Source organism: Protopterus annectens, chromosome 1.part0, assembly GCF_019279795.1.
Source record: "Protopterus annectens isolate FY-2018-M chromosome 1.part0, PAN1.0, whole genome shotgun sequence".
In the NCBI taxonomy this organism is placed as follows: Eukaryota; Metazoa; Chordata; order Ceratodontiformes; family Protopteridae; genus Protopterus; species Protopterus annectens.
In genome coordinates this window covers 843,895,203-843,908,169 of record NC_056725.1, presented here as the reverse complement: position 1 = coordinate 843,908,169, position 12,967 = coordinate 843,895,203, and the positions used below count along the sequence as shown (strand labels likewise).

The 12,967-nt window shown below is 37.9% G+C and overlaps 1 protein-coding gene across 1 annotated transcript in view; it reads left to right on the top strand.

Annotated features, from left to right (window-relative positions):
- SYNJ2 (synaptojanin 2) overlaps positions 1-12,967 on the top strand; it is a 1,514,156-nt gene that overhangs the window by 709,211 nt on the left and 791,978 nt on the right. Inside the window, exon 7 of the mRNA XM_044063657.1 lies at positions 12,200-12,261. Within this exon, the coding sequence (XP_043919592.1) occupies positions 12,200-12,261 (62 nt within the window). The remainder of the gene's footprint in view (positions 1-12,199; positions 12,262-12,967) is intronic.

Genomic DNA, 12,967 nt, shown 5'->3' with positions numbered 1-12,967 from the left:
ACTTGTCTTTTAGTCATTTTTAGACTACAAGAAATTAAGTTGTCAGTCTAGTTAGACCCATTGTAGAGTACAGCACCCCTTTTGGTATATACCTCACAAGACATCTACAACAACTAGAAAGGCTGCAGAAATACCTCACAAAGAGGATTACTGGCCTCAAACAGATGCCCTACGCAGACTGTCTCAAAAAACTGCAGCTTTACTCTGTCGTATATTGCCTACTCAGAGGTGATCTCTGCCTAACATACAAAGCTATGTCAAACCCAGAGCTTTTGGACATGCTCCACTTAAAGAAATCCCAATCCCTCCAAGTTACACACTCTAGGGACCTAAACCTTGTCACCACAATAAACAGAACATGCTGGAGGGATAGATTCCTGTCCCAGAGACTTCCCATACTCTGGAACAAACTATCTATCTATATCAAACAAAGCTCTTTATTAGCACTCTTCAAGAACAATCTTGATGATTGGATGGGAGATAGGAAATTCACCCCGGGGATCACTTCTGCAGCTCTGCTCGACAGTGGCACAGGAAAATATTTTTCTTGGGTGGCGAAAGCCAGGGTACCTTTTGGCTAGGCTTATATAGGCCCTAGGGCCAATAGCCTAGTACCTACCTATGAACCTATGTTAGTCCTCACTCTGTAATCATAATAAATGCTTTCCCTCAAACTGCTTTGTGTCTCAGTGAATTTAATAATGATGGACGGTAATATAAAGGAACCTCTTAACAAGAAGTAGGTTTTCCCTTCTCTGGAACAAATTTGTAGAGTGATGGTTTACTTACTTGAAGTACATTGAAAATTTAAATTGTAAATTGAAGTAAATTGAAGTAGATTACATCATAGCTTAAGATGAACTGTACTAGGTTTCCACTGTGTGCTGAGGATATATAGTTACCCCAGTACAGTAGTAGCACTGTAGATGTGAGGCATCCCTAGTATGTATGTGGGGTACACACACCGTACACACCAGCAGCAATTTATGTGCTGTTAAAATGTAGGGTACACAGCTGTGATTTGCACAGACAAGGAAGATCCTTATGACAACACAATTGTTTTGCATATGCTGGTCCTTTCATCTGCCTGCAGTACTCTGGGGGTAAGTTGATATAATTTTAATAGTTGCCTACTTTAGTTTGATTTCTTGTGTTTTCCATAACATTGTTTTTTTTTTTTTCAAAAACATTTTTATTTCATTTTCATTATAAACATATGCAAATGTACATATTACAAATGCAATAAAACAATAACAAGCTATTTACAATATTTGCATTCATCCACGATAAACAATCATTTTATCCATGAGAAGTTTTCAGTATTTGTTCAAAAGGTTTTCCAATTTTTGCCATGCTATTTTTTATGAGTAATGTTATGAGTTCTATAACAAATAGTTTGCAATTCCTTTTTACAAACAACTTTTGCTAAATTAATAAAATCTTTAAACATCAAATCTTCTTTGCTTTTTCAATTCAAAGTAATAACTTTTCTGGCAATTGCAATAATTGACCAGAGTAACTGAATCTAAGATTTAGGTATTACATTAGGTATAGGAACACTGAATAGGATTAGTGAGTTAGAAATATGACAGTTATCAGACTATAAAGCCTTTACAAAATATTTGAAGTCTTTCCAGTAGTGAACACCATTTCTACATTCAATGAATATGTGAACCCAGTTGGACTCTAGTAATTCATCACATTTCCAATATTACTTTCACTGTTTTTGAGTATAAGATTTATTTTATGTGGAGTATAGAAACTCTTATTCATAAATTTTCATGTATATAATCTCCAATATAATAAAGAAGAGGTACCATATGTAGAATTCAATAACAATTTTTTGGATTCATCAGGTTATTTGTTCTCAGTTAATCTTTACATAGTAATTCCAAAAATCTGAATCAATCTATAGAGTGTCTTCTCTTAGTATCTTATAGATAGGTGAGATACTTAATTTTTGATTATCTGTCTTTTCAAGACACCTAATAAAAAGCGGAGTCAAACTAGGTATAGATTCAGGCTCTAGGTTGATTGATACTCTCATTTTGTTTTCTATAAACTGCCCTAATGAGTGTATAAACAACTGTCTTGACTATTATGAAAACTGGTTTACCTTTGAAAGGTTGAAAATCAACCTGGCGAACGGCTCTTTGTGCGAACCGAAAGGACAAAAATCGTCATTCCGATCTGCACCGACGTTTGAAAATCAGCAAATCGGAAACCAGATCAGTTGATTTTCGAACTACAATTTCAAATACATAGCGTAATGCAGGGGGCAAGCCCCCCTGCACCCCCCACACCCCCTACTTTAGTATTCTAACTCTGAGGTCGCGCTACAGTGGGGAAAAAGTCCACTTCCCAATCCCCACTGTAGTGCACTCCGCACCCAAAATGCTGAATCTGCAATGAGCGAATGTCAGTGTGCATTCGCTCATTGCACATTCGATGCATTTCTGTTCGGTTATCTGAAAACTTGAAAACATACTTCCGCACAATTGTCTTTCAACAATGTGCATTTCAAGCTTTCAAAGGTAAACCATGAAAACTACATAAAAGAGAGTTTAGTGGTTTAATAGTCTTATTTTCAATAAACTGATGCCAGAATATCAAGTCATTTTCCTTTAATTTTTGTATCGTATTGATGTTGAAAGAATCTAGGGAATCAGGCGAGTATGCTATAGGGAATATAAGAAATAAAAATTGTTTAATGTTGTAATTGCAATGAATTATATTTTTAAAGTTATTAAATATTTGATTAATGCCATAAGAAAAATGATCAAACTTCTTATTAAATAAACAAAATTCATGTAAAAGCCAACAAACTCTACGTATTCTATATTGTTCCTTAAATTTATTTTCTGTAGTTCTGACATCAGTTATATGAATCTCATGTATTGTTTTCCAACCAGATATGTAAGTAGGTGTGACCCAATGTAATATTACATTAATTATAAATGATTTGGAATAAAGGTCTAAGCTAGGGAATGCTATCCCATTACTGTTCCAAGCTCTAATGTGCCATTTATATGCAATCCTATGTTTTAAGGGGACCCATAAAAATATAAGTAGCATGGAATCTAATTTTTTAAATATGTTTTTGAGAGGGGGTAGTATCAATGACTGTAAATAAAACAAATTTTAGGTAAAATTATCATTTTAATTAAAGAGAGCCTATTCTCCATTGTGAAGAACATTTTTTCCATCTTTTGATTAGTTTGCTTATGGTTGTTATTAAATTATTGTAGTTTAGTTTAACAGACTCTTTCCATGTACTGTTTATACTGACACCCAAATATTCTAATACATCATTCTTCCAACTAAACAGGCTATTCTCTCTTAGGTTTTTGTTGATTTTTTTGTTAATTAGTAATATTTCGGATTTATTATGATTAAATGTAAGCCCTGAAATTCTTTCAGACTTGCTTAAGGTATTTATAACATCATGAAATTAACCATTAATATCACCCAACATTAACATGTCATCAGCAAATAATTGTATCTTAGGACAATAGTCATTATTAATTTGAAAGCCTTTTATATTTTTCTTGTTTCTGATATATGTAGCAAAAGGTTCCATTGAAAGTGCAAACAGTAATGGTGACTAAGGACAAACTTGTCTAGTTCCTTTGAGGATTTCTAGTGATGGGGATAGACATGATCCAATTTTCACATAAGCTTGTGCCCCACTATAAATTTTCATTAATAAGTTGACAAAATCTGAGGAGAATTCAAAATCAATCAGAATTCTTTGTAGATAAGACCAACTAATAGAATCAAAAGCCTTTTCTATGTCTAAGCTGATAATAGTTGTTTTGTTTTTGTATTTGCATGCTATGTCTATTAATGATAGTAATTTAATAATGTTATCTTGCACTTTTCTATGAAGAATGAACCTTGTCTGATAATTATGTATTAGATTAGGTAATATTTTCTTTATCCTATCAGCTAATACTGTCATGCAAATGTTATAATCGGTGTTTAGCAACAAAATTGGCCTATATGAATCACAAGATTTGGGGTCCTTACCTTATTTTAATATGGGGGAGATAACTGAGTATTTCCACGATGAGGATGTTATACATTTTTGCTTAACCATAGTAAAGACACTCATCATTTTCTTTATTATATATTCAGAAAAATCTTATATAGTTCAGGAATTATTCCATCCAGTCCTGGAGCTTTATTATCTTTTATTTTTTTAATTTGCTCTTTCACTTCTGTTAGTATTATTTGTTTATTTAATATGTCATTGTGTTGCATTGACACCTTAGCAGTTATATTTTCTTGAATAAAAGTATTTATTACATTATTTATTTTTATTTTATTTTATTTTACATTTGTTAACCGGCTATCTAGTTACTATATTATTATTTTCAGTAGAGGTAGAGGCCAAAAAAGTTCTGGCCATATAGAGATAATAGATATATCATAATTATCTGTCTCCAAAAGTGGTGTGTTATTATTTATATCTTTATAGTAGTTTTTAATAAGATTTTGGTTGTTTATAATTTTTTAGATCTTACAGCTATTTTATGTAGATATTTATGATTTAAAGCATAAGATTTTAATTTCAGTTTTTCCAGGTTTATGGCTACCTTGTGATTCAGAACTTTTGAGTATTATTGATTTAACTTAGTAATTCCGTTATGTGCTACTTTATTTGGTTTTGCGTTCATTTTTATCCTGTCTGTGTTTTTTTGTAAGTCTAAAAGTTTTGTCCCTCTCTCTGCTTTTTTTAAGGTACCAAGATTTTATTCTACCATATATGTAAACTTTAAAGGTGTCCCATAGTATAGTATCCGTCACTTCACCATTATAATTTGTTTCCATAAACATGTCTATTTCTTTCATTATCCATTCCCTAAAGTCTTAACTTAGTTATGTAAGCAGGAATTCTCTGTAGAAATCTTAACTCATCTGTATGCATAGTTAATGTAAAGTTTATAGCATTATGATCTGAAAGTGGACAAGTCATTATAGATACGTCACTTATTTTAAAGTATCTATTATTTGATACAAAGACCTTATCAGTGTTTGTTTGTGTACCAAACTGATATGAATAGTGAATATAGAATAAGGAATAATGTTCTCTTAGACCATGTATATCTTTAAGGTTCATCTGGTTTGTAAAGTCATTTAACTTCTTGACTTGAGATGTTAATTTTATTTTACCATTTTTAAAAGTATCATTGCCTGATAATAGGCAGTTAAAATCACCTGTTGCTATAATTTCCCCTTGTGCATTTAAAGTAATCACATTCAGCTATCAACGTAGTTAGTACTCAGTCCTGATATCCAGTATGCATTAATCAAAGTATAATACTTCCTATTGATTTCCAAAATAACCTTGCTTAGCAACCCATCTTTATCTGAAATTGTATCTATAATTCTTGGCATAGTATAAGTATTTTCCATAGAATAAGAAGGCTCCTTCTCTTAGTCCTAAAACATGAATCAGAATGGTATAGTCGTTGAATGAGTATTTTTGTAGATCTTTTTTAACAGATGGGTTTCCTGTAAAAAGATGATCTGGGCTTTATGCATTTTGATATATTTAAGCAAACCAGCTCTTTTGACATTATTGTTCAAACCATTAATATTTAATAGGTTCATAGGTAGGTACTAGGCTATCAGCCCAAGGGCCTACATAAACCTAGCCAGCAAGTTACCATAGCTTACGCCACCCAAGAAAGTTATTTTCCTGTGCCACTGTCCAGCAGAGACACAGAAGTGATCCCCGGGGTGTATTTCTTATGTCCCATCCACTCACCAAGATTTTTCTTGAAGAGTGCTAATGAAGAACTTTGCTTGACATAGATGGGTAGCTTGTTCCAGAGTATAGGAAGTCTCTGGGACAGGAATCTATCCCTCCAGTGTGTCCTGTTTATTGTGGTGACAAGTTTTAGGTCCCTAGAGCGTGTAGCTTGGAGGGATTGGGATTTCTTTAGGTGTAGCATGTCCAACATCTCTGGGTTTGACATTGCTTTATATGTTAAGCAGAGATCAGCTACGGAGTAAAGCTGGAGTTTTTTGAGGCAGTCAGTATAGGGCATTTGTTTGAGGCCAGTAATCCTTTTTGTGAGGTACTTCTGTGGCCTTTCCAGCTGCTGCAGATGTCTTGTGAGGTACATTCCAAAAGAGGTGTTGTACACTATAATGGGTGTAATGAGTGACGAGTAGAGGGGAACAATGACCTCTTTTTTCCTGGATGAGAACCCTTTTATGATGAGGTGTGCCACGTAGAAGGACTTCCTGACTACTGTGGCGATGTGACTATCAAAGGAGAGACTACTGTCCGCCTGAGTCCCAAGGTCTCTTATCACGCATTCTGTGTTAAGTAGATTGCTGCCTATTTGGTAGTTCATGGGTACAGAGTTTTTACCAAAGGGAATGACACTGCACTTTTTGGCATTGAGCTTGAGGCCATGGCTCTGACACCAGGCATCTGTCTCAGTGAGGCCCTTCTGTAGGATGTCCACATCATTTGGGGACTTGACTATGGCTCCTAGTTTGCAGTCATCTGTGAACTTCGTTAGCCAGAGGCCTTCTGTGTTAGCCTGTACTTCAGAGAAGTAGATACCAAACAGGAGAGATCCCAGGACGGAACCCTGTGGCACTCCACTTGTCACTGCCTTGAGGTCAGATTTGGAGTCTGCAACTTTTACAGTGTGGGTTCTGTCAGTGAGCCAGTTGGCAACCCATCGAGTGACGTAGGGATTTATGCCCAGCATAGTAAGTTTATCTCTGATTCCAGAGTGGAGGATGGTGTTGAAGGCCTTGGCGAGGTCCAGATAATCTGTGTGGCTTGCCTTACAGTCATCCACAGCTCTGGAGACTGATTCGAAGACGTCAGTCAGATTCAGGAGACAAGATCAGCCCTTCACAAACCCAAACTGTTTGGGGTCCAGTGTTTGAAGGTTGTCAATGTCTTTGTTTATAAATTCCATGATAATGCATTCCATGCCCTTGCAGATCAGGCTTGTCAGACTGATGGGATGGTAGTTCCCAGGATCCAAGGCGGATCCCCCCTTGTGGAGTGGGATAACTGTAGCTGTGCGCCACTCAGTGGGCACGAAGCCTGAGGTGAGGCTATGATTAAACATGACACTTAGGTGAGATGCCAGTTCATTTTGTAGTTCATCCTGGGATGTCATCTGGTCCCATGGATGCTGTATTCTTAGCTTTGGAGAGTGCGGTTTCTACCTGTGTGACCTGTGCATCTTTGGTGCAGTCCATTCCATCAGTTCCAAGACAGTCGTCGGTACCGAAGATTTTGCCTGACATCGAGACTGTATCTCCTAATTTGAGATCTCCTATTTTGAAGAGAAGGAAGTCTCCCTCAGTCTCCACCAGATCCTTCAGGACCCTATCAGATGAGAATATTGAAAGGATGGTGAAGAGGTTGCTTTCGGATCCATCTCTGGCTAGAAAATTGACCCCTCCAGACCCGAAGGTCTCTGAGCCGTCCCCCAAACCGATCACTGTTCCTCCTCTGACTGCTTTGCTCTTTGAGCCTATTACATCAGGTTCCTCTGTCTCGACCCTTCAACTGTGGGGATGCAGCCTGTTTCCTCGGAGCCAATTACTCTGTCCTCGATGGCTCAGTCTGGAGCCGAGGGTTCTGGGAGTCGATGCTGTCATGTCGACTCCAAGGGGGACAGTCACCCTGGTTTCTCTTTGGAACCGACCCTCCCTCTCTGAGCCTCAACTCGACTTCCACTTCTGCTTCGGAGCCGTTCCCTCTTGCTAGGAGTCGACCATCTGCCCCCTCGGAGCGTAGGTCTTCTTTGGAGCGGGGGGGGAGGCTTTTAAAGCTATATAGAAGGCTTTATCCTCTGTCAAAGCCATTCCTTTGGAACCTGTGTCCCACCAGGAGCAGGCAGCAAGCTCTTCCCCCCTGCCACCCCCACACCGTAGGGAACAAGAGGCCCAAGTAGCCCCCATTGCAGGCGCCCCCTCTTCCGAGACCTCCCCAGATTATCCCACTGGAAAGCTTCCTCGGAAGAGGTTATGTAAGAGGAAACATGTTGACTCCCCTGAGTCTGTCACATCAGACGCTGATTTAGAGGAATCAGAAGGGTCCCCTAGATCCCCCTCTGAGGATGTCTCCTTGTCTGACATCCTAGAAATACTTAGCCAGAGGGGTGATTGGAAGACCTCTAACCCTACTGAGGATGAATCAGTGTATCTTGAGGCCTTTGGCTCCCGACCTTCCACCTCTTGGGTGACACCGCCTTATGACCAGCTTTTGGGGGTCATATCGCGGAAAGAATGGACCTCTCCAGATTCAGTGGAAGCCATCCCAAGGAGGCCAAACAAATTTATGACAGCACCTGAGGACAAGTCTTTCCTTAGCAAGGGAGTTCCAGTTGATGCTATGGTGGTAGCAGCGGCCACCAAGAAGGAATTATGTGAGACGTCTTTTAATATCCATCCTCCTAGCAAGGAGTCCAGGACAATGGATAGGTACGGGAAGCGTACTTTTTCTTCAGTGGCATTTACACTAAGATCGCTGAATTACCTGACTCATTTCACTCGTCTAGAGAGGGATCTCCTGAAAGAGTTAGGAGATACCCTCCAGGGTTCAGTAGCTCCGGTTTCCATGGACAAGGTTTCTGCTCAGCTCTCCACCCTTACTTCCATAGCTAATTCCTCCATGAGGCTGATCTCATATGTGGCAGATGGAGCGAGCAGGCCAGCCACAGCAGGAATATCCCTCAGGAGACATTTGTGAATGCGTCTTTGTAATTTTACAGAATCCTTCAAGTCTTCCTTCACTAACGTTCCCTTTGATGGTTCATCTCTTTTTGGACCCCAAGTGAAAGAGACTTTGACTAGGTGTGAGCAGGAAGGAAAAACCTTATCTGCCGTTGGAGTCTGTTTCTCTCTCCCATCCAGACCCTATCCCAAGGGTAATACAGGAGGGAAAATGTGGTTCCACAAATCCCAAAAAGGTTTTCCTCAGGCACAAGGTCAACCCTCCCCCAGTGGCAGAGGGAGAGCATATAATGGAAAACGCCACCCTCACGGCAAAGGAGGTCCTCAACATCAGGGAGGCAGAGAAGCTTTCTCTGATCGTCCCTTCCATCGACCCTTAAGGGTTGCCCGACTGTCCATCTCTGGAGGCAGCCAGGAGTCATATATCGCTGTACCCAAGCACCTGGCTAACTATCACTCAAGATCGTTGGGTACACACAGTAATATCCAGAGGTTAGTTGATTCCCTTTATTTCTGAAACCCCAAGAAACCGGTCTCTTTCAGGCGTACCACCCATCCAACTAGACCGTGCAACATCAGAGGTCATCTCGTTGCTGCAAAAAAGAGTTATCCAAGAAGTCTCCACAGAGCAAGTAAGTCTTACTGTGAGGCGACAATGCTACCGGTGTATGTATATATATATATATATATATATATATATATATATATATATATATATATATATATTATATATATATATATATATATATATATATATATATATATATGTGTGTGTGTGTGTGTGTGTGTATAGGGCAGCCTCGATGGTGCAGTGGTTAGCGTTGCCACCTCACAGCAAGAGGTTCTCCGGTTCGATTCTTGGCTGGGGTGCCTTCTCTGCGGAGTCTGCATGTCCTCCATGTGGTCGCGTGGGTTTCCTCCGGGTGCTCCGGTTTCCTCCCACATCCCAAAGACATGCTGTAGGTGGATTGGACACTCTAAATTGGCCCTAGGCGTGGAAGGTTGGGCGCCGGGCTGGCAGCTCGACACTGTAAAATTCCACTGCCAATCATGAGCGGACAGGTGATCCGCTGTGGCGACCCCTAACTGGGAAAAGCCGAAAGAAAAAGATGTAAAAGGGTTAATTTTTCATGATGTTGAAGTTTTGTAAGGAAACCGGTAGTGTGTCATTGTTCTCATTGTTGGCGATTTGTGACATGCACTGACAAGGCAGCTTGAGCGTTTTTTTTTTTTTTTTTTTTGCTTTTTGTAAACTCTAAAAGCTTCAACATCTGAATTTTCCGTTGAAAATGCTTTTTTCTTCACTACAGACAACTTCTGTTGTGCATGAGCCTATTTAGATACCTTTTAACAAGTTTATGAAGCTGCAGCTTGAGGAAACAACAGTGATGACATCATTTGACCTTTTGAACTTGTTAAATGGTTACTTAGAATTCTTTTCTTTTGAAATTCTGTTATCCTTCACTAGATACTTTAAATGGTAAGTAATTAGTTCTGATAAGTGTTTAATTCCTTTGAAAATGCCTATGTTCTCTTATAGATGCATACATTCTGCAGATTCAATGACACTTTTAGTAACTAAATGACATCAAGTGAACTATGAGCTGCATTAGAAAACTCATTATGCATATTAACATCAGACTTATGTTATATAACTAAACCTTTAGTAACTAAACAGAGGGTTGTGAGGCCCCTTTCTTTTTTCTCTCTGTTTTCCCCCTCCCTGATGAAAGACGTCAACATAGATATTGTTAAAACATATGAGTAATATGTGTATAATTGCAAAATATAATAGTTATGTTGTAATAAGTGTTTATATATATATATATATATATATATATATATATATATATATATATATATAAATCTTCAACAGATCCTTACATGAAAAATATTATATAGATTACTGATAAAATAGTTAAATCATCAGATGTTTCTTGAAAATATATATATATATGACTATATTGGGGTAAGATGAACTCGGAGATGAAGCTGGATTTGCCAGGGACCGATGAGCCCTCGCAATCCCAAAAGAGAGGGATTCAGGCATGTTTAGTGCTAATGAAAACCAGTTATTGAGGAACTGAATCTAGTGTTGCCACCTTTTCAAATGCCCAAAGTGGGACATTTTGGGTACAAGCATCAGATTTTATAGGCCAAGACATACCCACGGCCAGTACAAAGGTCAGAACTTCACTTTTATGCCTAAATAAAAGCTTACTCTTGTAGAATTTTAGTTGTTTATTCTGTTTCTTATAACATTTAGGTGTTTCAGATACAGAATAACTGTTTTATGCAGCTATTACATAAAATGTAGGAAAAAATGTTGTCCTAAAATCTCAGGACATTTGCCATTTTTTAAATTTTTTGGAGAACACAACTGCCCAAAGAGGGACTGTCCCTCGCAAAGTGAGACAGGTGGTAACCCTAATTGAATCATGTTAGCATCCTCGTCTTTCTCAGGAATTCCATAATCTTATTGTATTCCTCCTTGATCTACTTTCAGGGTCTTCCAGTTTCTCAATCATCCTGGTGTTTTGTTTCAGAAGAAATTCATTGTGATGTTCATTTTCTGTCACTCTAGTATCTAGGTCAGTTACAGTTTCCTCTAAGGCAAGAATCTGTTCAGATTGTTTTTTACTATTCCATTTAGAAGTTCCAGTTGTTTATTGCATTCTTGTTTGATAATATCCATTTTGTTTTCAAATGTGCCCATTTCTAGTGACAGTTCTTGGATGTTTATTATAAGATGTAGTTCTTTCTTCACTGCACACTCCTGGTGTGGGTTCTTCGAGTTGCTCATCTTGAGATCTCTAGTAGAAAACTTCTTAACAGGAATAATTAAAAAATCTCTTGACTATGTATTAATTTTTAGAAAATAATAGAGAATCTATGTTAATCTAACTTTTACTATACTTTTAGTTAGATTTTTCTAAAACTTAAAGTATATTTCCTGTCAGGATATTAAAAATCTAAGCAGAGCTATGGATTTCTGTTGCTGTCAGACTGGCATGTTGGCCACCCCCCCCCCATGACTTTGCAACCAGCATTGATCTTTGAAAAAATATATTCAGTGTCCTGCTGTTCCCTTTCTTCTTTTCTACATATAAATGAATGCTGCCTTTTGACATTGTGTTACATTTTTCACAAACTAAGGGTCCAGTGTTTGTTAGTGTTGTAATTTGTTTTGCATTTCAAAATATTGTCATTATAGATATTTTTGCCATGACCAAAGGGAACAGAAGGAATCTGAGAACTACTGACTTAAAAAAAAATGACACAGACATAAAATACCATGATAACGCTGTGTAATTTGTACTGAATATTTTTTTCCTCCAGAAGATTTATACCAGCAGCATCTTAAAATGTTGTGACTGACTGTAGCTGAAAATGTACTAATCTGATAAACTGCAACTTAATCATACTTTTATTTGTTGTGGGACAGATCTTTAAAATTGTTTACTGTATTTCTTTTCAGGTTGGCTCTCATCACTTGAAGCTTAGCAGAGGCCTAGAAGCTAATGCCCCTGCCTTTGATAGGTATGGTGACTTTTTATTAAAAGATAGAATTTTGGGTGGCAGTTTTGCACTGCTTTTGTCTAATGATAGTTGCTTTCTTTTGCTACACAGAAAGGCTGGTTTGAAAAACCTTCTTGTATACTGTATTGTTCGAAATGAGAGGTGCAATAATTCAGCATATGCTGCTTGTTACATGGAGCCTTAATTTACTGAGATTTAATACAGGACAGCATCACTTTCCCTTCTTTGACATCTCATTCTGTAGGGGAATTTGGAGCAAGGGATAATTCCATGACAGTTTATTTGACTTCTAGGAAGATCAGAAATGTTATTTCAGGCATTTAAAGACTTGGCAGAACAAATGACTTCCAAATGCAGGTACATAAAATATGTAAATTGGTTTTGGTGACTAGAGTACTGGGTTAGCAGACTGCACAGTCAACTTTCATTATAAGATCAAAAGGTTATGAGCTCTGTCCTTTCATCAGACATTTGATAACATGACTGAGGTATTTAATTGGGTACATTCTTGATGTGCTTGTTGACAAACCACCTTTTACCTTTTTATGTTAATTTTAGTTTACTAGCTCAGATGACAGAGAGAAATCCCTGACTATGATCCAGATGACACAAGATGTCCTTCTGTATCACTGTTGCAGTATTTATAACTGATGGGATCTCCTGCCAAAGATAGCCCTATGCCTGGGCAGTATACCAAAGCCTTTAA